Source organism: Protopterus annectens, chromosome 13.part0 (assembly GCF_019279795.1).
Source record: "Protopterus annectens isolate FY-2018-M chromosome 13.part0, PAN1.0, whole genome shotgun sequence".
In the NCBI taxonomy this organism is placed as follows: domain Eukaryota; kingdom Metazoa; phylum Chordata; order Ceratodontiformes; family Protopteridae; genus Protopterus; species Protopterus annectens.
Genome location: NC_056747.1, coordinates 783,731,553 through 783,759,030, shown reverse-complemented (window position 1 = coordinate 783,759,030; position 27,478 = coordinate 783,731,553). Strand labels below are relative to the sequence as shown.

Sequence of the window (27,478 nt, the reverse complement as noted above, 5' to 3'; positions counted from 1 at the left end):
CGCTAATTTCAGGGTCTGAAGACTGGGGTGTAAATACCCTAACGGATGACACAGAAAACTGACTGGGATCTAACCTCACCGGGGGCAAGCCAGATGAGACCAAAGAAAGGTGAACCAGGTATGCAGAGGCCAAATGAAAGCAATGAGTTAGCTTCACAACTTGGAAGCTTTCTGAAGAAACTTAGAAATCAAGGGAGGAGAGGGAAGGCTATAATGGACCACAGGGTGAAGCATGGGCCAGTTACTGATACTCAGAATAAGCAGTCTTTTATGCAAGTGTTGGTTTATAGTGATAGCTCATATTTATCACCACTGCTGCTCATTTTCCCCCCTAATTTTAGCATATTAATGTTCATTTTGGCATCTGAGTGCCATGCTCGTTTATATATATTTTTTCTGCTGCCAATTAGTGTTTTATGCAGCCGTTTTAAAAGTTAGAGCGAGTTGGACTGCAATTGAGACGTTCGCTCGTTGGCAAGTATCAATGTTGATATGCCCTTGTTTTGCTGTGTACGCGCGTATGCTATGTGCTGTGGGCCGTGTTTGTGTGCCGATATTCTCTACATTTTTAAAAAGCCCCCTCACCCCGAAGTTCCTTTCACGGTATATTCTGAACCAAGTTAGGTACTGCTGTAGATATTTTAGCTCTGTGAGCTGTTCTTGGTATTGTAACACACAGCACTTCTATTTAAACATCTAATTGAGTGTAATGTTGGCATGGATCTGAAACTGTTCTAACTGAAACCTACAAGGTCCGGAAGGGGTTCTGCTTCGTCAGCATAGCAGGAGCATTCTTTATGAATGGAGAACACTATATAATTTCTTCAGCGGCACCCATTTCCACATATGTATTAGCATTGATATTTTGCAACACTGGTCTTGTACGAATAGACCATTAGCTCAGGTCTGTTAAACTGCCTTACTGTAACACATCAGTAGTAGCTTTAGTGGTGTTAATTATACCGTGCCAGATTTTTCAGTTATAGACACTGAAACCACTTTATCAGCATAATCAGTATGATTAGATATTAACTTGATTTCAGGGCTGTATTGCTTAATGCTGCTCCTTGTTTAGCTTTATAAAGCGTTTAATGCATCTCCTCTAAACATTCCTGTCTTTTTAGTAGCACTATTATGCAAAGATATGATAGGGGTTCACACCTGTGGTTAGTTGGGCAAGCAGCAGCTCAATTCAGTCATGTTTTTGGACCAGTATAGCATTGTATTGGTACTTTAAAAACATGGAAACACCTTCATATGTTTTATTCAGAGCTGAGGGGGATCAAAATGTATGAAAGGCACTGTAGACTAATAGCCAGCGTGATTACTACAGTTCTGAACTTGGTTTCTGTGACTGCATGTGTGTGTGAATTTTCTAGGGTAAGGAGCAATTCCAGGCAATAATTACTAGCATTGAGAAGCAGCACCTTTAGGCATTTCTGATTTTTATTATGTTGGCAGGCTTAACTTGGCATATCCTAAAAAAGGCACTACGGTAAAAGTCTTTGCCAATATTCAAAAGCCAAGTGCTGATAAGTACAAACCATCTCTTGAAAAGCATAGTGACTTGTCGGTTATGTCTACGCAAGCTGACAGATTGGATCCCCTTGTTGCGACACCAGAAACTAAGCCATTTGGTGAAGTAGGTCATTTTTGCTGGTCCTGTGGTATAATCATTGCTGAAGGTAGGATGCGACTCAAGGCTAGATTCATACCCACCTGGGACATATTCAAAGAGCTCCATGTCCCTCTTCATACAGTCTAGTGAGGTATCATGGACTATGACTGTTATACTGGTACTTGTGTTTTAAAGCCAATAGTGTGTTTGTGTATGCGGGCGCGCAAATGCAAGCAAGGGCCAAGTGTGGGCATGAATGCAAGCAAGGGCCAAGTGTGGGCATGAATGCAAGCAAGGGCCAAGTGTGGGCATGAATGCAAGCAAGGGCCAAGTGTGGGCATGAATGCAAGCAAGGGCCAAGTGTGGGCATGAATGCAAGCAAGGGCCAAGTGTGGGCATGAATATATGCTTACTAAGCTGAGCATTAATCCCTACGTCACGATGGGTTGCCAACTGGCTTACTGACAGAACCCATGCTGAAAAAGTAGCCCACGCCAAAACCAGCTTCTGACAAGTCAGAGTACCTCAGGGGTCAGTCCTGGGACCGCTCTTGTTTATCTACTTCTCTGAAGTACAGGCCAACACTAAGGGATTCTGGCTAACAAAGTTCACAGATGGCTGCAAACTGGGAGCAGTTATTGAATCCCCATATGGTGTGGATACTCTAGAAAAGGGCCTTACAGAAACAGATGCTTGGTGTCAGAGCCATGGGCTCAAGCTCAATGCCAAGAAAATAGAAGTTATGTTCTTACCATAACGTTCCATGTTAGTTGTCTTCTCGCCTTCTTCTTGCTGGATGGGTTTGGAGCCGACCTCGGCTCCGACTCGGCCACTCTAAAAGCTCGAGAGTTGGTTCCACTGGCTCGAGGCTCCCCTTATATCCCACAATGCTAGGCGTGAGTTACCTCCGATCTCGTTTGTAAGCTAGGCCCAGATTATAATAGTAGCAGAATAACTAGAAACAAAGTCCACCTCTATAAACAAGGGAGAAGAGAAGGGTGACCTACATCCTGATCCAGGAAAATATGCACAGCAGAGCATATACCTAAAGTAAAGAGGTGGTAGAAAGAGAGGTCACAATCAAAACTCCTCTAGGTCTGTCCAGGCCAGGGGGAAGGAGGGTGGGATGCAAGAAGAAGGCGAGAAGAAGACAACTAACATGGAACGTTATGGTAAGAACATAATTTCTATATGTTAAGTTGTCTATCTCACCTTCATTCTTGCTGGATGGGACCGCGTCCCTAGCACCTTGTCCCGGGTGGCCTAACGGAACTCTTGAGAACAGTGGAACCAAAGTTAGCTCTATGCCTAGAAGCTAAATCCAACTTATAATGAGAAATAAAAGTGTGAGGAGTAGCCCAAGTAGCCGCTGCACAAATGGTGTCAATAGGCAGTCTGTTCTGGAAGGCTATAGAAGTAGCCAAAGCTCTGGTGGAATGGGCTTTAGGTTTGTTAGGCAGCTTTTGGTGTCTAATTTCATAAACAAGGGAAATCAGAGATGTTAGCCATCTAGATAATGATACCTTTGAAACTGAAAGTCCCTTTCTGCCTTCTGCATACGAGACGAACAGCTGGTCAGATTTTCTGAATTGTTTGGTTCTATCCAAATAGTACCTTAACTGACGATGAACATCTAGCCAATGCAATTTTTGTTCAGACCTGTTAGAATATTCTGGACAAAACACAGGGAGGTCAATGCTTTGATTTAGGTTAGACGCCGAGGCTATCTTAGGTAAAAAGGACGGGTTGGTTCGTAAAGATACCCTGTCCTTATGGAAAAACAGATGAGGTCAACAGCTGAGTGCATGAAGTTCTGAAACTCTTCTAGCTGAAGTAATAGCTACCAGAAAGAGAGTCTTCCATGATAGCAATTTTAAAGAACAGGAGGCTGCAGGTTCGAAAGGGGGAAGAATCAAAGAACTAAGAACTAAATTTAGGTCCCAAGGAGGAGGAGGATTTCTTATAGGAGGTCTGAGTAGAAAAACTCCCTTCAAAAAGGCTTTGCATAGCTTGTGGGACATTATGGCACACTCTGAAATGCCCACATGAAAGTTAGAAATAGCTGCCAGAAGGAGATAAACCTGCATGGAAGAGTTCAGCTAGAAAATCAAGGACCATTTGGATGGAAGCAGTGAAAGGACCATTTGGATGGAAGCAGTGAAAGGATCTATTGTCCCTTCCTTGAGCCCAATAGGCGAAACGTTTCCACTTACTCAAATAAATCTTTCGAGTGGAAGATTTATGGGAAGCTATCAAAATATCTCGAACAGAGTGAGACATTTGAGGAAGCCTGGCTAAGGTTGGAATTGGAGGAACCAAGCAGTGAGGTTCAGAGAGGGAAGGGAGCGATGAAACTGACCCGACTGATGGATCAAAAGATCTTGAACTAGGTCCAGATGCCAAGGTCGCTCCAACAGAAAATGATGTAGAAAGGGGAACCAAACCTGTCGAGGCCAGTAAGGAGCAATGAGGATCAACGAGGCCTTCTGAGCGATAGCTTTCTGTATCACTTGAGAGATTAGTGGGAAGGGAGGAAATGCATACAGAAGTCCCCGGACTAGAGCGTCTCTGCTGGGCTGGCCTGGTAAAGGGAATAGGGTGAAATAATCTCTGCACTTGCTGTTTTGGGGAGTAGCAAAAAGGTCGCAGCAAGGCTGACCCCACTTGAGAAAAATTTCTCTCACAACAGAGTCTTTCAGAGACCACTCGTGAGGCATGAGGATAGCTCTGCTCAATTTGTCCGCAATTTGATTGGACTTTCCGGGGATGTGCGTTGCTATCAGAAACCGCTGAGAAGAAATCGCCCATTGCCACAGTGAGTGCTTCTCGACACAGGGGGTAGGACCTGGTTCCGCCTTGTTTGTTGATATACCACACTACAGACATATTGTCCGTCTGGATTGCTATCGTTCCCAAGGGAAGAGAGTCTTGAAGGGCTTGCAACGCTAAAAGCACTGCTCTCATCTCTAGAACATTTACGTGCAAGAGGCATTCGTCTGGTTGCCATGTGCCCTGGACAGTTCTGCCCTGATAATGCCCCCCCCCCACCCGATCAGGGAGGCGTCCGTTGTCAGAGTAGCAACCGGAGGGGAAGGGACAAAGGGTCTTCCCAATAAGAGCTGAGGGGAAGACATCCACCACAGAAGATGATTCCTGCATGTCTGCGTAATCATAATGGTGTGGGACATCGGAAGTTGCTGGTATGACCATTGCGTGAAGAGCATCCATTGAAGGATTCTCATGTGGAATCTGGCTAATGGAAGCAGAGGTATGGCAGCCGCCATAATCCCCAACACTTTCAGAACTAACCTGGCTTTGATTCTGTTGCTGCTGAAGAGGAGCGAGACCAGTTTGTGTATGTCTGTTACTCTCTGATCTGTTAGTCTCGCAGACATGTTGACTGTGTCTAGATTTGCCTATGAAGGTAATAGTACGACAAGGTGACAAAACAGACTTTTCGCAATTTATTGAAATGCCTAAATTTTGACAAATGCGAAAGGTGTAGTCCCTGGCCATTAGAAGAAGATGCTTGGTGGGAGCTGTGAGGAGCCAGTCGTCCAAATATGGAAACACCTGGAATCCTAGACGTCTCAGGTGAGAAGCTACCACTGCCATGCATTTGGTAAACACCGGGGCAGTTGTGAGACCAAAGGGCAGGCCCCGGAATTGAAAATGACTGTTTCCCAGCCTGAAGTGGAGGAATCTTCTGGAGCGCCTGTTCATTTTTATGTGATAGTACGCATCCTGAAGGTCTATAGAGCACATCCAGTTTCCTTTCCCAAAGGGAAGGATGGACTGCAGCGTGACCATCCGAAATCTTGTTTTCTTGACTGACTTGTTCAAGATACTGAGATCCAAAATTGGTCTCCAGTCCCCTGTTTTCTTTGGAACTAAAAAGAACCTGGAGTAGATTCCAGATCCTTGCTGGTCTGCTGGAACTGGCTGAATTGCTCTTTTTGCAAGCAGCTTTGAAATTTCCAAAGCTGCAAGATCCCTTTGAGCGGGTAGAACATCTGGAAGGGATTTTTTTGATTGGTTTGGAATGCGAACAAAAGGAATGGAATAGCCTTCGGAAATGATGGACTGTACCCATTTGTCTTGAGTTAGGGATAGCCAGGCTTCTGGGTACAGTGACAATCTTCCCCCGACTGCCTCCGAAGGTGGGCAGTCGGGCAACACCTCAGGGATGCTGAAAGGGCTTATCAGAGAAGGCTTCTCGACTGCCCTGGTTCTGCGGACCCCCCCTGCCTCTAGGGTGACGTCTACCATTATTGTTCCCCCCTCTGCCTCTGGCGGGGAACAGACTCTGTGCGTCAGGCGAAGTCTCTTGAGATTGTTTTCGGAACCACATTTTCCCACTTTTCTGGCCTTTGGGGTAAGGCCTAGAAGGAGTAGAAAAACGGACTCCGACGGCAGAAAGAGTCTTGCCATCCGTCTCGCACCTAGTCAAGGTTTCTTTCACTTGAGGACCAAAAAGAGATGATCCATCGAACGGGGAATTAGTGAAAGACATTTTAAAGGGGTCCGCAAAGTTGCATAGCCGAATCCAGGCATGCCTGCGTAAGGCTACACCTGTCCCTGCTGCCCTGCTCGCTCCATCAGCCGCATACGAAAGGAGGCGCATAGAGGAGTTAGCTATGGAGTTCAGGGTAGCCAGCTGAGTGTTCATCTTGTCTTGAAAACCCGCAGCTGTAGGATCCTTCAACATGTCACTCGCTTTTTTGATCAAGTCTCTTTGAAGACGAGTAAAATGGCATAGGTAGTTCAGCGAACGCATTGCAAAGGTCGCTGATGAGAACATCCGCTTCCCGTACCTGTCCATAGACCTAGATTCCTTGTTAGGTGGATGGACAGGCACTGAAGGATCAGCTAGTTCCTTCTTAGTGGCAGCAGCAACCACCATAGCATACACAGAAACTCCCTTGGTCAAAAATTGTTTATCCGCTGGTGCCGTGGATAAATTTTGAGGGTCTCCTGGGGGTGGGGTCCACTGAGTCAGGAGCCGTCCATGCCTTTTTTGCTACCACCTGCATGAGGGGGTCAAAGTGGGGAGACACCCAGGAGGTGGAAGGGCGAGAGCCAAACGCCCCAAGGTACACAGATTCATCCTCCGAAGGGTTGAGGGCTGGCCAATTTCCCCTCTGCTTAAGGATTTCTAGAATGTCTGCAAAAGAGACATCTTAAGAAGGGGAACGGGGGGAACCCTCGGAATCCTCTAAATCCGTGTCAGAGGTGACGGACTCAGGTGAGTCTATGTGTTTCCTCTTACACTTTCTCTTCCGAGGGGGCTCTTCTGCCAATTCAGGAGAGGCCTCGGAAGAGGATGAGATCCCCACAGGGGATTCCTGAGGAGCTGGCTCTCTGCGGTCTGGGATGAGGGAGTGAGTCGACTTGACCTGAGGCACCGAAGAGGGAGGAGCGGACGGAGCCGACTGTGGAGTTGAACCAAGTTCCAACACACTCCGCATGACCTCGAACGCACCCCTGTCAGGCAGAGCCAGAGGTTCCCGCTCTGAAAAGCTTAAAACCTCCCTCGGCACAGACAGTGATGGCTCCGAGGCCGATGTCGGAGCCAAACTCACCAGCGCCGAAGCCCCGAGAGGGAGAGCGGGGTCGGACAAGGGTCCGATGCCACTCACCCCCTCGGAGCCGACGAGGGAAGTCCGGCGCCGAGATTCTTCTAAGGAAGAAATCGGAGCAGACGATGGAGCCGAAGACATTTGTATCTGCTCCGACGCTACCACAGTCTCGGTTTCGAAACGCCCCGGCTCCGAGCTCAACGGAGTCGGAGGAGGAACATAATGAGGGACAGGGTCAGGCATCGACTGATGGGTCGGGCTCTGAAGCATTTGGGCCAGTGCCTCGGACTTGAGAAGTCGACTCACTACCCTCTGAAGGTCTTGGTCTGAAAGCCTCGATGACCTAGAGGAGTGAGACCTATGGCTCCGTTCAGACAGCAGGGGAGATGCTGGAGCCAAATGAACGGAGCCAAGGGACGGTGACCTGGACCTCTTTCTAGATGTCGGTTCCGAAGGTCTGGTCGGAACAGACACCGGAATTTCCAATACCTCGGCTCCAGCCGGAGCCGAGGAACCCACAGAAACTGCAGTCTGAGACTCATCGGCTCCAACCGGAGCCGATGTAGACGGAGCTTTCGAAGCCTTAGGTCTCGGCTCAGACGCTGGAGCCGAGGACCTAGAAGCCTTGGAGGGCTTTCCCGAAGGAACAGTAAGGGAACCCTCAGGCTTAAGTAAACCTCTCAAAATAAGTTTGTTTTTTCTTTCCTGCAGGACCCTGGGGCTGAAGCCGTGGCATACAGCGCAGGAGTCCTGCAGGTGTAAAGGTCCCAGGCAGTAGACACAAGAAGTGTGACAGTCTGTCAGACATTTTCTGACAGCACGAGTCACACTTCTTGAAGCCTGAGACCTTTGAGTCTTTAGACATTATAGAAGGAAGTGTAACCACACACACACAGTCAAACACACTGATTACACCCTATACAAGTTTAAACTCAAAAAATAAAACACACTATAAAAGTTTTAATTTCTTGAAAAAACACACACACACCACTAGGGGATGGAAAAGTACCAAAGGCCCGAGGGAAGAACTTATGAGTTCTTGTGGAAAAAAAAAGGGGGGGGATATAGAAGAGAAAAGGGGACAAAATCCACTAAACTAAGGTAAACAACTGTTAAGAATTAAACTAAAGGGGTTTAAGTAGAGTAAATTTTACTCTACAATAACTCACCAAGAAGCCGGTAGAAACCAAACACCTCGATCGCTGTAGCGGCAAACGAGATCTGAGGTAACTCACGCCTAGCATTGTGGGATATAAGGGGAGCCTCGAGCCGGTGGAACCAACTCTCGAGCTTTTAGAGTGGCCGAGTCGGAGCCGAGGTCGGCTCCGAACCCATCCAGCAAGAATGAAGGCGAGATAGACAACTTAACATCAAGGGTTTTGAATACTGCAACATGAGAATAAAGGACATCTGTGGAGTGACTGGGTTAAGTCATGAACACAAAGGACAAGGCAGCAGCAATATTACTTGTCCTTCTCTTGGCACGGAAATCTTCACACTTGTGATCTTAAAACATTTAAGGAAATACATGTTAAGAACAACCTCTCAGAAATATCGCTTAAATATTACTCATCCGCTGCACCACAAAAATTTAATTACTAAAATACAAACCTGATCTGTCATGATCATGATTTTTCCATACCGAAGGCTTTTCAAAGATTCTTCATCTTGATAATCCTTTTTGTATTGCAAGCCAACAATCTTAATGATATTGTTTATTTCTGCATTCTCCATAATCTAAGAAAAAATACAGAAAATGTGAATGCTCAGTATTGTTGGTATAACAAAAAGCTGTTCTATCATGTAAAGCCAGTCTCATCATTCAATGTATTCACCATACCAAAATAATTTTCACCTTATCAATAAATGTAGAAACCCCAGAAGTACGCGTGTTCTACCAATTTCACTGATGTCTTGCTATTATCAAGATACCAGTCTTTGGATTCATAGTTTAACTGGTTTTAGAGAGCAGTTCGTCTTAGCCTGCATGACGTGACAGACTACATATTCTACACCTTTCAATGGTCAGTGCAGCTAAATGAGGTAAAATAGTTCCTGAATTGGCTTTGCAGGACCCACGAATGGTAATGATGCATCTCAGCATCAAAAATCAAAATCACAGCTCTGATCTTATAAAGTTCCATCTGAGTAGGTAGCTTCATTTATCTGCAACCTGTGGGTCTTGGATCCGATATCGGATCCGAGACGGCAACTTGTTTCAAGCTAATGGATCTGAGCTCCTAGCTCCTTCCTTCACCCATAATCCCCTGCTAACCCTCCATGACCTCAGATCGAGGTTTACCCCTCAATATTTACCCAAAAAAGGGTATCCAACTACAAATAGATCCGAAGAAGGTCAGGGGGAAGGAGGGGGGGCATGGTTGCAGACAAATGAAGCTACCTACTCAGATGGTGAATACATAACTTCTTAATCTGAAGTAGGGAGTTCATTTGTCAGCAACCTGTGGGACAGAGACCCCAGCTACCTGCACCTTGGGTGGCCATCATGGAAGGATATTGCGAAGCACTGCAGAGCCAAAGGATGCTCTCCCTCTAGAAATCACGTCCAGTTTGTAGTGGTTAATAAAGGTATGAGATGAAGCCCAAGTGGCTGCCGAACAAATATCATCCAATGGTATGAGATGAAGCCCAAGTGGCTGCTGAACAAATATCATCCAATGGAACTCTAGACTTGAAGGCCGCAGAAGTAGAAATGGAGCGGGTGGAATGAGCACTTACTCCTTCGGGTGCGGGTCTCCCAGAGGCTTGATACGCCAATAGGATACATTGAGAAATCCAGCGTGATAAAGATACCTTTGAAATCGCTTTCCCCAAATTAAATTTGGCAAAGGAAACAAACAGCTGGTCAGATTGCCTATGGCCAGCTGTTCTAAGAGTATAATAGCGAAGCTGCCTATCAACATCTAATGAGTGCAGCTTGTACTCTCCCTTATTCTGATATTTAGGGAAGAAAAACGGTAAATTTAAGATCTACTGAAGCAGCGGGTTCAAAAGGTGGAGCAGTCAAGGCTTGAAGAACTAGTGCAAGATCCCATGGTGGTACGGCTTCCTTTATAGGGGGTCTAAGTAAGAAGGTGCCCTTGAGAAAGGTTTTACACAACTTGGCGGACAAAGGCCCTGTATCATGTCCCACATGGTAATGTGATATGCCTGCCAATTGCACTTGGACAGCTGAACTAGCACCTTCCTGAAAGAGTTCGGTTAGGAAGTCTAATATAGACGGAAGAGGAGCCGTAAAGGGATCTAGATCATGATGCTCCGCCCAGATGGAAAAGCGTTTCCATTTACTGCGGTACACTTTCCTGGTGGAGTGCTTATGCGCTGCCACAAGGATGGCTTTGACTGGTGAAGAGATACCGGGAGTCCTAACTACGAGTGGAACTGGAGCAACCAAGCTGTCAGTTTCAGATTGTCCAGGTTTGGGGTCGGTAAGTTCGACGGATGGGAGATGAGATCCGGACTGGGATCTAGAATCCAAGGAGGATTCACAAGGCGAGACCACAGGTAAGGGAACCAAATTTGCCGAGGCCAGAATGGGGCAATGAGGATCATCCTGCTCCCCAACCGTGAGGCTTTCTGTAAGAGTTGCAGCATCAGGGGTAGAGGAGGATAGGCATAAAGTAGACCGGGTGGCCAAGCATGCACCAGAGCGTCTCTTGGAGTTTCCCCTGAAGGGGGGATTAGAGTGAAGAAATTGCTGCATTTGGTGTTTGATGGAGACGCAAAAAGATCGCAGCAGGGTTGCCCCCATATTGCGAATATCAGCTTCGCTACTAGTGGATTGAGAGACCACTCGTACAGGGTAAGAAGGGTGCAACTGAGCTTGTCCGCTAGGATGTTGGTCCGTCCCAGAATGTGCGTTTCAATGAGAAAGTGGTTGGTGGAGATAGCCCATTACCACACTCATGGCTTCGCAGCATAGAGGGTAAGATCTGGTCCCCCCCCCCCCCCCGTTTGTTGATGTACCAGACAACCGACATGTTGTCCGACTGAATTGCAATTGTTCCTATGGGGAGGAGATCCTGAAGTGCTTGCAACGCGAACAGCACCGCTCTCATCTCCAGAACGTTGATATGCAGGGAGGTCTCTGTCGTTCCACGTGCCGGATTTGCCTGAATACTGCCCCCCCACCCGAGGCGGAAGGCGTCCGTGGTCACCGTGGCGAGAGGGGGAGAGGTGCAGAAGGGACAGCCCGTATGGAGGTCAGAGGCTTGGAGCCACCATAATAGAGCCCTCCTGCAAGCCTTGCTGATAGCAATGGGGTGAAGAGGAAGGGATAGAAAAGACCATTGCACTAGAAGTGTCCATTGCAGTACCTGCATGTTCAGACGGGCGCATGGAAGAAGCGTAATCGCTGCCATGGAGCCTAGTGCCCTCAAGACCAATTCCACTGGTGAAGTCTCTGATTGGAGGATAGCCCGCATATGGAGTCGCAAATTCCGGATTCTCTCGAAAGTTAGGAAGGCTCTTAGCTCTCTGGCGTCTATTCTGGCAAATATGAATTCTATGACTTGTGTTGGGGCCAGAAGGGATTTGTCGACATTGATGGTAATGCCCAACAGTGGGGCTAGGCGGAGAAAGAAGTCTCTGGCTGAGCAAAGTAGATGCCTTGTTGGGGTCTCAGGAGCCAGTGGTCCAGGTACAGAAAGACCTGTATTCCCTGGAGTCTCAGGTGGGCCGCAATCATTACTAATACCTTGGTGAACACCCTGGTGGGCTGTGGTAAGGCCAAAGGGAAGGACCCTGAACTGGTAGTGACTGGCTCCCAGCCGGAAGCGGAGGAACCTCCTGGATCATCTGTCCATTAGAATGTGGTAGTATGCATCCTTGAGGTCTATAGAGCACGGGGGAGAATAGATTGAAGAGTGACCATTCATAATTTTTCCTTGGTTACTGACAGGTTTAAGCGGGAAAAGTCTAGAATCGGTCTCAAGTCCCCCGCGTCTTTTTTGGCACCAAAAAGAACCTGGAGTAGAACACTAACCCGAGCTGGTCTTGGGGGACGGGCTGGATGGCTCTTTCTTAGCAGCTGCTGGATTTCTGCGGCTGCGGCCTCCCTCTGATCGGGTGGTACAGCGGGGAGGTTTTTGAATTTGGGGACATGGAATAATGGTATTTTGCACCCTCTGGATATAATGCCAAGCACCCAGCAGTCTGTAGTGATGGACTCCCATGCCGCTAGGTGTTCCGAGAAGCGCCCCCCCCCCCCCCTACTGCCTCCAAAGTGGAGCAGCTGGGCAACCCTTCAGGGCTGCTGCGCGGGCCGCTCAGAGAAAGGTTCTCTGGACCCAAAGTTTCTCGAAGCCCCTCTGCCCCTGGGGCGGCGTCCTCCCCGTCCTCTGCCACGGTAGGACTGGTTGTCCGGAGCAGGTTGGGAATGTTGCGATTTCCAGAACCACAATTTCTTCTGACCCTTTTGGTTCTTCGAAAACGACCGCTGGGGAGCAGAAATGCAGACTCAGACGGCAGACGTCTTCCCATCGTCCTCGCTCTGGACAAGTGTCTCGCGAACCGTTTTGCCAAACAGGGCAGAACCATCGAAAGGGGCATTCGCAAAGGACGCTTTAAAAGGCTCCGCAAAGTCACAATGACGGAGCTAGGCCTGACGTCTCATGACTAGGCCTGCTCCACTAGTCCTAGGGGCCCCTTCTGTGGCGTGGGACAATAGCCGCTTAGAGGTATTAGAAATTGATCTCAGAGTGGCCATTCGGGTTGAGTACAATTGCTCGTCATCCGCCGACATGGACTCAGGAGGGGAGGCAGCGTATTCTTTGATAAGATCCCGCTGCATCCTGATGACATGTGCCATATAGTTCAGAGACCTTACTGAGAAGGTCGCTGAACTAAAAACTCGCTTCCCTAAGCGGTCCATCGAGCGGGGCTCCTTGCTCGGTGGATGGACTGAGGGGATCTCCTGAGCTAATTCCATCTTCGTGACCGCCACAGCCAACATGGCATCTATGGGGGGGGGGGGGCCTTACTCCAGTGTGATCGGTCTGAGGGGGGCTTAGAATTTTGTCTGGGCATTTTGGTATTGGCTCCACAGTGTCCGGATCCTTCCACGCCCTGGTGGTAATTGGGTCCACCAGGGGGTCTGCCAGAGGGGAACACCCAAGAGGTAGACTGGCCTGCTTCGAATGCCTCCAGAAGCACGGACTCGTCTGAGGAAGACTTGGGGGCAGACCACCCACCTCTGATCCTCAGCATCTCCATGATGTCTCCAAAGGAGACATCCTCAGGGGGTGATCTTGGTGAGCCTTCCTCTTCCTCCAAGTCAGTGTCCACGTGCCGCCTCTTGCACTTATGCTTGCGGGGCACTTCCTCGGGGGGGGGGGGGGCTGTCCGAGGAGGTGTCGCCAGCAAAATCTTGTTCCAGTGGAACCATCTGTGACATTGAATCAGGCTGTCCCTTTGGCCGGGTGATGGAAGCCTGGCCCAGCAGAGAGGGAGTGCAGGGAGGAGCAGAGACAAGGACCGGGGGTCCGGACACTCTCAACAGAGCCCTCTCCACAACATCGAAGGCAGAGGGAGAACCCCTCTCTTGGATCCGAAAGTTGGCTCCCACTCTGATCCGATGAAAGGATCAGAACCGGCGCAGAGACCATTGGATCCAAAGGACCAGTGCGCTCCGACCTGGACGGAGCCGAAGGCACACTGAATCCCTCGGATCCAAAGCTCGGGCCACGGCTCTGAGAGGTCGGATCCAACAGGCTCGAAGGCAGGGTCAGATCCGAAGTACCGAGTACTGTCGGCGCTGACCCACCCCCCGGCTCCAACACTGCTCGGCTCCAAACGCTCCAAACCCAGATAGCGGGTCGGAGAATGAGCAATAGGGTGGAAAAAAGGTGTAGAGCCCCCCCTCCCCCGAAGGGGGGGGGGGAGGCAAGAGCACTCCCATCTGCAGCTGGGCCTGGATTAACCTTCGCATCATCCGGTCCAAGTCTGCATCGGACATACTAAAAGTAGATCTCGAAGAGGTCACCAAGGCAGGCCTGGAATGCCGCCTCGACCTCGAAGGAGATCGGGCCTCCTCCTCGGGCCCCAGGGAGAAACAAGGGGATCGGAGCAGAGGAGGAGGAGACCTAGAAGCAGTGGAGGGAGAAGCCCGCTTAGCTGGCGGGGCCGAAACGGAGATCACGGCCTGTTGCTTGTGGTGCTTCTCCCTCCGTTTCTCCCTCCTAACCTCCCTGTCCTCCAACACTTTAGCGGGAGTTTGAGTCCCGGACGCAGGAAGGGGGGCAGGAATGGCAGCAACCACAGGCAGTGGTGGAGCCACGGAAGCAGCAGAGGCCGGAGCAGAGTCCGGGGGTAAAAGTCCCAAGACCAGCTTCGACCTACGCTCTTTCAGTGCCCTGGGGTTGAACGCTGCACAAATGGTACAGCCTGAGGAGAGGTGTTCAACCCCAAGGCACCAAACGCACCGAGTGTGGCCATCAGCCGGATGGCCACACTCGGTACATTTAGAAAAGATAGCTTTTGGGGCCTCAGCCATACTTAAAAGAAAAGGTAGTGCTACACAAACACACATGCCCCAAAAACACAACACACACACACTAACGACCAGAGAAGGGAGGGAAAAAACTAATTAAAAGAAATATATTTCTATACTAAAGGATACCCAACACTTACACACTTTATATTAAACAAAAAAGGAAAGTTTGACAGAAAAACACACTTATCTGACAATTTACTTCAATGGAATCCAGCTATCCACAACTGTGGCAAACTAGATTTGAGGTAATGGAGGGTTAGCAGGGGATTATGGGTGAAGGGAGGAGCTAGGAGCTCGGATCCATTAGCTTGAAACAAGTTGCCGGCTTGGATCCGATATCGGATCCAGGACCCACAGGTTGCTGACAAATGAACTCCTTACTTCAGATTAAAGCATTACTTTTCACTTCTGTTGCAAATGTAGGCAAACAGATTTGAAGTGTTCCCGACTGATGGATCAATTCTTTTGAAAAATACTGGGTGCAACTTCCATTTTTGAGGATCTTTTCATCCAGCTCAACTTAGTTACTTGTATTAAGATTGTAGTAGAGTTAAACTATGCAGAGTTGCCAGCTCACAGATAGCTGGTCTGAAAAGGGGGTTAGGATCTGGATACCCTGTTCATGTACATCACTGCAATGTTACTGGAATTACTAGTAGAGGGCCCAGAATCCAAAGATGGTTCAGAGTTTTGAGAGCATTTATCAGTTCTATTTCTTTGACACATGTGCTTTAATTTATCTTGCTTGATCTACAGAACCTGAAGGAACATTTACTCCCATGGACACAGCACCACAAAGTATGAAGCATCTATGGTTACAGTCCAGGTACGAGTCGAAAGGTAAAAAGGGAAACTTTGGTAACTGATCACCCGCCTCAGTCACCCTGTTCTTACAACCCCCAGCACTGGGAGTAGAAATGAGAGAATGCTGATGTTGGGTCCAAACTGATTTTATAACCCACTGAATATCATGAGACTACACAAAGCAATTGTTTGAATTCTAGAGGCCTCGAAACAGGAAAGTGAGTGGTTAGAGGGGGGAAAAAATGTGTTCCTTGTAGCATTCCACTTTGTCCTGAAAATCAATGAAAAATTTATCAAGGAAACGCTGACCTCTGAGGCTAAATGAAACCTTTCTGTAGGTTTACCTTTAGTCTCAAACTTGTAAACACCTAGTAAATAAGGCACTCTACACATGGAAAAATGTAGATTCCCTGTAACTTGCAATAGGCCATTATTCTTTTAAAGCTCTTTTGGAGCTGCTAAGTCAAACAGCAAGTCTGATAACTGAAAGGTAAACCAGAAACAGAAAAAAAAAATCTCAAATTTAAAAATGGAATGCGATCAGCACCATTTAAATCCAGAGTTACTAGAAAGCTCAAAGATGTGATGTGACTAAAGTGCTTGAATTTTTTTTTTTTTTTTTTTTGAAAAGGTTGGTCTAGTGTCAGATCTCCAGGTTCCTCCTTTGATAAAATTCTTGAATAAAACCCTCACTTTTACCTGGGGAAAAGGTTCTATAATCCCAGAGATTGGATTTGAGCTAGGATAGGAGGCAGTTTGATTGGACAGATGCAGAATTCCTACAAATGAGGATGGGGGATCCCACTGCCAGTCAGCCTTTTTTGAAGGATTATCAGAACCTAAGAGTCTGAAGTTACTTTGTGTCAGAGGAAAAGTAATGGAGACAGATTCTGGGAAAGCTTACTGGAAAGCCAGAATGGGGAAGGGGAAAACAGTCTGCATTATAGTCCTTGGTTAAGAGCACCATCCCTTCCTAGTTTCCTTGTACATTGCTGAAATTGTTTGTTCCGTTTCCTATCAAGGATACCAAACTGAAAGTTTCTACTGCATTTGGTATGTAGCACTGCAGAATTTGGGTAACCTCCGGGATTAGCTTTCGCCTTTCATCAAATCTCAACTCAGATGCAACACCTACAGCCTCAGGAGCCTTCAGAAGCTTAGCTTTAACATCCCCAGATAAATTTTTCTGAACCAAGGCAAATCAATGAGAGAGACAGTTGCTCTAGAAAGCTTCTGTAGTGTCACCTGTATTTTAATGTGTGCACTTACCAAAGAAAAGTTAATTCAGAGATGCCTTAATCTATGAAGGAAGGTAAGCCAGCAAGTAATAAGTTATGTACTCACCATAACGTTCCATCTGAGTAGGTGGCTTCATTTGTCTGCAACCTGTGGGTCTTGGATCCGATATCGGATCCGAGCCAGCAACTGTTTAAACAGCTATGGATCCGAGATCCTAGCTCCTCCACATACTCATAGTCCCCTGCCAACCCCAAATGACCTCAAATCAAGTTTGCCCTCCTACGTATACCTGGAAAGGTATTCAAATAGGAAAAGGCAGGAAAAATACAACAAACTAACTCTTCTGAAGGCCAGGGGGAAGGAGGGGGGACAGTTGCAGACAAATGAAGCCACCTACTCAGATGGAACGTTATGGCGAGTACATAAATAATTCTTAATCTGGAGTAGGGACTTCATTTGTCAGCAACCTGTGGGACAGAGTCCCCAGCTACCTGAAACTTGGGCGGCCATCATGGAAGGATGTTCCGGAGCACTGCGGAGCCAAAGGATGCTCTCCCTCTGGAAAAGACGTCCAGTTTGTACTGGTTGATAAAGGTATGAGAAGAGGCCCAAGTGGCTGACGAGCAAATATCATCCAAGGGAACTCTAGATCTAAAGGCAGCAGAAGTAGATATGGAGCGAGTGGAATGTGCACGGACTCCTTGAGGTGCGGGCCTCCCAGAAGCTTCATAAGCTAGAAGAATACATTGGGAAATCCAGTGGATAAGGCGACCTTCGAAACGGCTTAACCCAAACTGAATTCGGCAAAGGAAATGAACAGCTGATCGGATTGTCTGTGACCAGCAGTCCTATGAATATAGAAACGCAGATGCCTGTGCACATCTAAAGAATGTAGCTTGTACTCTCCTTTATTTTGATAAATAGGGAAGAAAACTGGTAGGTTAATGGACTAATTGATATTGGTTTCTGAGGCCACCTTGGGTAGGAAGGAGGGATTGGTCCTTAGGTACACTCTATCCTGATGCAAGTAAGGGTGTTTTACGCAAAGAGCTTGAAGTTCAGAAACTCTTTTCGCTGAAGTGATGGCTACCAGGAATGCTGTTTTCCAAGACAGGTATTTAAGATCGGCCGAGGCAGCTGGTTCAAAGGGAGAAGCAGTCAAGGCTTGAAGAACTAGTGATAGATCCCAAAAGGGTACGGCTTCTTTGATAGGGTGCCTTAGCAGAAAAGTACCCTTGAGGAAGGTTTTACATAGTTTAGCTGACAAAGGACCTGTCTCATGTCCTACATGGTAATGGGAGATGGCTGCCAATTGTACCTTGACTGTTTAACAGCTAGCCCCTTGCCGAAAAAGCCCAGTGAGGAAGTCCAACACTGACGTTAATGGAGCAGTGAAGGGGCCCAAATTATGATGTTCCGCCCAGACGGAGAAGCGCCTCCATTTACTGCAGTAAACTTTCCTGCTGGAAGGTTTATGCGTTGCCACCAAGATGGCTTTGACTGGTGAAGAGATGCCGGGAGTCCTGATTAAGAGTGGAACTAGTGCAGCCAAGCTGTCAGCTTCAGGTTGTCCAGATTCGGGGTCGGTAAGCCTGATGGATGGGATATTAGATCCGGGCTGGGATCCAAAATTAAGGGAGGATTCACCAAGTGAGACCACTTGTAAGGAAACCAAGTTTGCCGCGGTCAGAATGGGGCAATGAGGATTATTCTGCTCCCCAACAGAGAGGCTTTCTGTAACAGCTTTAGCATCAGGGGTAGAGGACAATAGGCATAAAGTAGACCGGGCGGCCAAGCATGCACTAGAGCGTCTCTCGGGGCCTCCCCTGGTGGGGGAATCAGAGCGAAGAAGCTGTCGCATTTCGTATTTGAGGGAGAGGCAAAGAGATCGCAGCAGGGTTGCCCCCATTTTGCAAATATCCGCTTCGCTACTCAGGAGTTGAGACCACTCGTAAGGGGAAAGAATAGTGTGGCTGAGTTTGTCCGCTAGAAAGTTGGCCCGTCCCAGAATGTGCGATGCGATCAGAAAGCGGTTGGTGGAGATCGCCCATTCCTACACCCTCATGGCCTCTCGGCAGAGAGGATAAGACCTGGCTCCCCCCAGTTTGTTGATGTACCTTGACATGTTGTCCGTCTATCGCAATAGTTCCTACGGGAAGAAGGTTCTGAAGTGCTTGCAACGCTAACAGCACCGCCATCATCTCCAGAACATTGATATGCAGGGAGGTCTCAGTCGTTCCACGTGCCTTGGACTGTTCTGTCTGAGCAATGCCCCCCCACCCACCCGAGGCGAGAAGCGTCCGTGGTCACCGTGACGAGAGGAGGTAGAGCGCAGAAGGGTCAGCCTGTATGGAGGTCTGGGGACTGGAGCCACCATAACAGGGCCCTCCTGCAAGCCTTGCTGACAGAGATAGGGTGATTGAGAGGAAGAAGCTGAAAGGACCATTGTACTTGAGGGTCCACTGTAGTACCCTCATTTACACAAGCGCATGGAAGAAGCGTTATTGCCGCTGCCATGGAGCCCAGTGCCCTCAGGACCAATTCCACCAGTGGAGCTTCTGATTGGAGGATGGCCCGCACATGAAGTCTCATATTCTGTAGTCGTTCCGAAGTGAGGTAGGCTCGCAGACATCTCGTATCCAATCTGGCCCCTATGAACTTTATCACTTGTGTCGGAGCAAGGGAGGATTTGTCCGTATTGATCGTGATGCCTAACTGGGGGGCTAGGCAGAGAAAAGTCTCTGGCTGAGCAGAGTAGATGCCTTGTTGGGGCAGTCAGGAGCCAGTCGTCTACGTACAAGAAGACCTGCATTCCCTTGAGTCTCAGATGGGCCGCTATCACTGCTAAAACTTTGAACACCCGGGGCTGTGGTGAGGCCAAAGTGAAGGACCCTGAACCGATAGTGGCTGGCTCCCAGCCGGAAGCGGAGAAATCTCCTGGATAGTCTGTCCATTAAAATGTGGTAGTACGCATCCTTGAGGTCTATTGAGCACATCCAGTCGTTCTCCCACAAGAGGGGGAGAATGGATTGAAGAGTGACCATTCAGAATTTCTCCTTGGTTACAGACAGGTTCAAGAGGGAAAGATCTAGAATTGGTCTCAAGTCAGTCTTTTTTGGCACCAGAAAGAACGTGGAGTAAAACCCTAATCCGAGCTGGACTGGGGGGACGGGTTGGATGGCTCTTTTCTAGCAGCTGCTGGATTTCTGTGGCTGCAGCCTCCCTCTGACCAGGTGGTACATCGGGGAGGTTCCGGAGTCTGGGGACATGTTGCTTTGGGATTTTGTAACCTCTGGATATAATCCGAAGCACCCAGCGGTCTGACGTGATGGACTCCCATGCCGCCGGATGCCTAGAAGCACCCCCCCCCCCCGACTGTCTCCAGAGTGGAGCAGTCAGGCAACCCTTCAGGGCTGTTGCGTGGGCCGATCAGAGAAGTATTCTCTGGACCCAAAATTTCTCTGGGCCTTTCTGCCTCTAGGGCGGCGTCCTCCCTGTCCTCCTTTGCCACGGAAGGACTGGTTGTCCGGAGCAGGTTGGGAATGTTGCGATTTCCGGAACCACATCATCTTCTGTCCCTTTTGGTTCTTGGAGAAGGACTTCTGGGGAGCAGCGAAGCGGACTCGACGGCAGACGTCTTCCCGTCCTTCTCACTCTGGACAAGTGTCTCGCGGACGGTCTTGCCGAACAAGGCAGAACCATCAAAGTGGCATTGGCAAAGGACGCCTTAAAGGGCTCCGCGAAGTCACAATGCCGGAGCCAGGCCTGGCGACTCATAACTAGGCCTGCTCCACTAGCTCTAGCGGCTCCCTCAGTGGCGTGAGACAACAGCCGCATAGAGGTATTGGAAATAGATCTTAAGAGTGGCCATACGAGTGAAGTACAACTGCTTGTCCTCCGCCGACATGGATTCCGGGGGGGAAGCAGCGTATTCTTTAATAAGATCCCACTGCATCCTGATGACATGTGCCATGTAGTTCAGGGACCTTACTGAGAAGGTCGCTGAACTAAATACCCGCTTCCCAAGGCTATCCATCGAGCGGGACTCCTTGCTCTGTGGATGGACCGAGGGGCTCTCCTGAGCTAGTTCCCTCTTAGTGGCTGCCGCCATCAACATGGCATCTACAAGGGGGCCCTTGCTCCAGTGGGACCTGTCTGCGAGGGGCTCAAAATCATATCTGGGCGTTCAGGGACTGGCTCCAGTGTCCGGCTCCTTCCACACCCTACTGGTAACCAGGTCCACAAGGGTGTCGGCTGGAGGGGACAGACTGGCCTGCTTCGAATGCCTCCAGAAACACGGACTCTGAGGAAGCCTTGGGGGCAGACCAGCCCCCCCCCCCCCCCGATTCCTGAGCATTTCCATGCTGTCTCCAAAGGAAACATCCTCAGGGGGTGACCTTGGGGAGCCTTCCCCCTTCATCCAAGTCAGTGTCCTCTGTTAAGGACTCGGGGGAGTCCACGTGCCTCCTCTTACACTTATGCTTGCAAGGCACTTACTCGGAGGGGCTGTCCGAGGAGGTCTCACCAGCAATGTCCTGTTCCAAACGAACAACCTGGGACATCGAAGCAGGCTGTCCCTGTGGCCAGGTGATGGAAGCCTGACCCAGCAGAGAGGGGGGTACAGGGTGGAGCAGAGACAAAGTCCGGAGGTCTGGATGCTCTCGACAGAGAGCTCTCCACTACATAGAGGGCCAGGCGGGAGTCGCTCTCCCTGGGTTCAGAGAGCCGACTCCCACTCTGATCCGATCTGGCACCGAGGCCGTCGGATCCGAGGGACCAGTGTGCTCCGACCTGGACGGAGCCGAAGGCAAACTGAATCCCTCAGATCCGAAGCTAAAGCCACGGCTCCGAGAGATCGGATCAAACGATGGAACAGACTGCAGGGCAGGGTCAGATCCAAAGTACCCAGCACTGTTGGCGCTGACCCACCCCCAGCTCCAACGCTGCCCAGCTCCAAGCGCTCCGAACCCATGAAGTGGGTCGGAGAAGGAGCTGAGCAAAAAAGGGTGTCGAGCTCCCCCCCCCCGAAGGGTGGGGAGGCAGGAGCACTCCCATCCGCAGCTGGGCCTGGAAGAACCTTATCCCGTCCAAGTCTGCATCACATAGGCTATAGGTGGATCTCGACGAGGCCACCGAGGCAGGACTGGAATGCCGCCTCGATGACTTCGACAGAGATAGGGTCTCCTCCTCCTCTGGTCCCGGGGAGAAGCAAGGTGATCAGAGCTGAGGAGGAGAACTTGAAGCCATGGAGGGAGAAGCCCGCTTAGCTGGGGGGCCAAATCAGAGGCCTCAGCCCGCCGATTGTGGTGCTTCTCCCTCCGTTTCACCCTCCTGGTCTCCCTGTCCTCCGGCGCCTTAGTGGGAGTTTGAATCCCGTCCAGTGGAAGGGGGGCATGAGTGGCCACCACCACAGGCTGAGGAGGTGCCATGGGAGTAGCAGAGGCCGAAGCCGAATCCGGGGACAAAAGTCCCGCCAGGACCAGCTTCGACCTCTGCTCCTTCAGTGCCCTGGGGTTGAACGCTGCACAAATGGTACATCCCAAGGACAGCTGTTCAACCCCAAGGCACGGAACACACCGAGTGTGGCCATCTGCCGGAGAGAGCTTATGGCCACACTGTGCATTTAGAAAAAATAGGTTTTGGGGCCTCTGACATACCCAAAACTAAATAAAAGCTACACAAACACTAGGCCCCAAATGCAAGCACACACAAGCACACTAACGACCAGCGAGGGGAGGGGAAACATTAAAAATTTTAAAATTAACGGAATAACGGGAAACCTAACACACTGTTTAAATTACTGAAAAGTAGGCCGATTAGACAAAAAAAAACATCTCAAAAAATTGCCAGCTCCTCAAAATCCAGCTGACACTCGAGCGGCAAACGAGATCGGAGGTCATTTGGGGTTGGCAGGGGATTATGGGTGAAGGGAGGGGCTAGGAGCTTGGATCCATAGCTGTATAAATAGTTGCCGGCTCGAATCCGATATCGGATCCAAGACCCACAGGATGCTCACAAATGAAGTCCCTACTCCAGATACTCTGATTCCTCAGCATGGCACACAAGAGGATGATGGGAGGAAGCTCCTACTGTACAGGTAATCAAATTGTGCAAGTAAACTTCACCACAACAGAATAGGTTAGAATGATCACTGATGCAACAGCCTAAGCTACAAGCATAGAGTACTAAACCACTCCTGGCTGCTGTGTTTCCCCATGGGCAGCGTTTGCATGTGCAACCCTCCTGCTAGTGAAAAACCCCCAGCTTCAGTGTCCTGCTGTCTGCCAGGAGCCCTGAGATATTCTAGTACTCAGCAAAGTTTCTGATACATACTCCCAGTACTGGAATAAGGGCCTTGTCCTCCCTATACTGTTCTGCCTTTGAGAAGCAGGAATAACTTGGAAGTAGGTGTACACTACGGTTTACCCTTTGCTATTGCATTTACCCTAGTCAGCTCTCTACTCCCCTACTTCATAGTCCCGGACAGCCTAGATACCTTACACCTCCCCTCCCTGTTTTTCCTTTACACTGATCTTCTTGGCTCGATCCCGCTCAGTTTGCCATGCAGGCTCACTCTGCTCCCCTACCCCCAATTTCCACCCACCCCCAGTGGTCCTAAACTTATACTTCCTTATCCACACCCCCTCTGCTACTTTACCCTATCCTATGCCTCAACCAATCTACACAACTTAACCACATTCCTACTCAACCACCTTTCTACTCAACCGTCTCCAGTACCCCCCACCTTCAGCATTATTCATTTACTTTATTTTTTCTTCCAACACTCCATACCCTCCATTCCTTCTATTCTCTCATCCCGGCCCAACCTCTTCTGCAGTTGTACAGGGAACCGTGCCATAGTTGTACAAGTAATCGTAGCAATATGCCCACAACTAAAGCTGTCCTATGTTAATACTCATAGCCATACTTATACCTGTCCTCACTTCTGTGCATCCATTCCTCCTTTGAAAAAGTGAATTACCACAACTACTCTCCAAAACAGACTTTCAAAATACCCTTACCCATATTCATATAAATATCACGTCCACTCCATGTTACCTACTAGCCAAATACCATCGACTTGCACATTAAATTCCATAACCCCATTGTAAGGAAGTTAAAATATCTAACTAGCTATATTTACAACCCAGTTTCTAGATTAAAAGCTCCAACCTTAAAAGATGGCGATATCCACCCCAACCCAGGACCAAATGTGTCCACAGTAACTCAGAGCATCACTCCCTCTACCCTACCTACCTTGACCAGTCTTTCCAACCCCTTAATAGGACATCTTAATATCCACAGTATCAACAAAGTAGCCCATCTCCCATGCCCTTCTTGATATTTATTCCTTTGATATCTTCTCTCTCAGAAACTTGGTTAAAACCTTGAATCAAGGACAATGAGAATTCTCCCGGGTTATAATATATTGAGACTAGACTGCACTAAGCGTAAGGGTGGAGGAGTAGCTCTTCTCTATAAAACTTGATTACAGATCTCGTCTATTCCCTATATCCCACTCCAAGATATTAAGGCTTGAGTCCTTCTCTCCAAATTGCAACTCAATACTAGCAAATCCCTTATCTGTTATCTACCTACCTCCTGGTAATATCACTAGAGGATATTCTAAGCTGGGTATCTACTACCTATCCACAAGAAATTATACTAGGCAATTGCAATACAGACTGGAAGTGGCAATACAGACTGGAAGTGGCAATACAGACTGGAAGTGGCAATACAGACTGGAAGTGGCAATACAGACTACTCTTCTTCACATATTAATCTTCATGGATTTAGTCAACCACCACCACTACTAGAATAAACAAAACAAACAAAAAGAGCATCTTAGATTGGATTCTTAAAGTTTCAAAGTAGGAACTTTGCCTGATGTAAGTAATCATACCTTAACTTACATTATAAGACATAAGTAATATTCCAAACACCCCCACTTATAGGACCTCATGGTCCAACAAACACTAACCCTGTTTTTTTTCCAAAATGAACTTAAATGCCTGTGACTGGAACCCTCTAAAAGACACTTCCACTTGATGAGGCTGTTAAATATTTTAACTCTAACTTCTTAATCCTAAATGAGCATGCACCCAAATGTTCTATTAGAATGAGGTCCAAAACTGCCCCCCTGGCTGTCAAAAAGACACAATACAAAAGATATTGCTTAGGAACAACTCTTGGGCCAGGTGGAGAGCTACCAGAACTATCTCTGATCAAACCTTTAGACAGTTGAGGAATATAATAAAAAAGCTATACTCAAAGTACTATTGTAAACTACAGGAAACCCACCATAATCCACAAGAGTTCTGGTCAAGCATAGACTCCTACACCCTGGGCACACTAGTACACCATCCCTGCTAGGAGCTGATACCTCCCAAACTGCAAACGTCTCCAGTACCTTCTTCACAGACACCATACAAATCACTAGCGCGTCAACTAGCCAGACAATGCTAGTCTCCCTATCTTCAACCCATCTCTACCATCTTTCCATCTTCAACCCATCTCTACCATCTTTCCATCTTCAACCCATCTCTACCATCTTTCCATCTTCAACCCATCTCTACCATCTTTCCATCTTCAACCCATCTCTACCATCTTTCCATCTTCAACCCATCTCTACCATCTTTCCATCTTCAACCCATCTCTACCATCTTTCCATCTTCAACCCATCTCTACCATCTTTCCATCTTCAACCCATCTCTACCATCTTTCCATCTTCAACCCATCTCTACCATCTTTCCATCTTCAACCCATCTCTACCATCTTTCCATCTTCAACCCATCTCTACCATCTTTCCATCTTCAACCTCTACCATCTTTCCATCTTCAACCCATCGCTACCATCTTTCCATCTTCAACCCATCGCTACCATCTTTCCATCTTCAACCCATCGCTACCATCTTTCCATCTTCAACCCATCGCTACCATCTTTCCATCTTCAACCCATCGCTACCATCTTTCCATCTTCAACCCATCGCTACCATCTTTCCATCTTCAACCCATCGCTACCATCTTTCCATCTTCAACCCATCGCTACCATCTTTCCATCTTCAACCCATCGCTACCATCTTTCCATCTTCAACCCATCGCTACCATCTTTCCATCTTCAACCCATCGCTACCATCTTTCCATCTTCAACCCATCGCTACCATCTTTCCATCTTCAACCCATCGCTACCATCTTTCCATCTTCAACCCATCGCTACCATCTTTCCATCTTCAACCCATCGCTACCATCTTTCCATCTTCAACCCATCGCTACCATCTTTCCATCTTCAACCCATCGCTACCATCTTTCCATCTTCAACCCATCTCTACCATCTTTCCATCTTCAACCCATCTCTACCATCTTTCCATCTTCAACCCATCTCTACCACTTGCATCCAAAAATTCATCCAAACACTTTGTACCCCTTCTGCTGACCAGTTACCATCTCAATACTTGCAAATAGCAGCTAAAATCGGTAGCCTATCCTATTATCCAGCCATATAAATAGAACCATAAGAGAGGGAATAATCAGACATCTGGAAAATCTCCCACATAATCCCTTTACATAAAGGCGGTAACTAATGATTACTCCAACTACAGGCCTATATCACCCTTAGCAAAAGTAATTGAAAAATGCATTCACAGTCAGCTAATAGACCACTTAACACAACATACTAGCTAATTGCCAACACGGCTTTAGGCCATTTCATAGTACCCAACACTGCTCTCATCTTTCACAGACTCAAACAAAAACCGTAACATCCTCTCAGCACTCTGTCAAAAGCTTTTGAAATGGTAAACCATCCCCTACTCAAAGACCCTTGAATCCTTTTCTCTAGACCCCAATGCTATTCTCTGGTTCAAGTCCTAACTTAATAGACAAGCAGTTCTCTGGGATAAGATATCTTCCCACCTGCCAGTCTCCCTTGGGAGTCCCCTCAGGGCTCCATTCTAGGACCTCTTCTCTTTATTCATCAATGACCTCTATGTAGCAATCCCTCAAGCCACCTGTATACAATATGCAGATTATTCTACGCTCATATGTTCTGCCAACTCTACATTCTCTAACCCAGAAAGTATTTAGCACAGTACAGGTTTGGTTCTTAAAACATTGCCTCCTTTTTAACGCCAAAAAGGCCAAGCTCTTACTCTTTACAGCTAACAACAAGTCACGTCCCTCCCCATAGATTTCTCAATCAAATCCAATAATGGCACCCTTGTATCCCCCGACTACCACCAAACTGCTAGGAATCACAAATGACAACCTTACTTTTGATAACCATATTAATAACACCTTTAAAATGGTCAACACAAAATTGGGCTCCTTATATAGAATAAAACACGACTCCAGCCAGAACCACAATTGCCACTCCCATTTAATCTCAACTCTTCTTTATGCTTCACCCATATATATTAACCTAAAAAAATAATCTTGCCAAACTAGCCAACTACTATAATATAGCCAGATTTGCCACTGGGAACCCATTTAGAACTCAACACTTAACTAAAAAATATTTGATACTTTCCCAACTTACCATGGTTCACAGGATATTTTACCACCCAAACACTCCTGTACTTTCTAACCTTATTACCACCTACAGTAATCTCAACTCCTTAGACTCTTCTAGAAAACTCCTGGCTACCATAAATAAGTCTAATAACTTGGCTGGTGACTCCTTGGTCAACACTGCTGGAAAAAACTGAAACCTTCTGCCAACTGATCTACT

The 27,478-nt window shown here is 48.0% G+C and overlaps 1 protein-coding gene across 2 annotated transcripts in view; it reads right to left on the bottom strand.

Annotated features, from left to right (window-relative positions):
• Positions 1–27,478, bottom strand: part of LOC122787663 (DNA topoisomerase 2-alpha-like) — a 1,447,528-nt gene that overhangs the window by 916,108 nt on the left and 503,942 nt on the right. For both annotated transcript variants that reach the window (XM_044054499.1, XM_044054498.1), the window contains exon 13: positions 8,809–8,934. In XM_044054499.1, the coding sequence (XP_043910434.1) occupies positions 8,809–8,934 (126 nt within the window). The remainder of the gene's footprint in view (positions 1–8,808; positions 8,935–27,478) is intronic.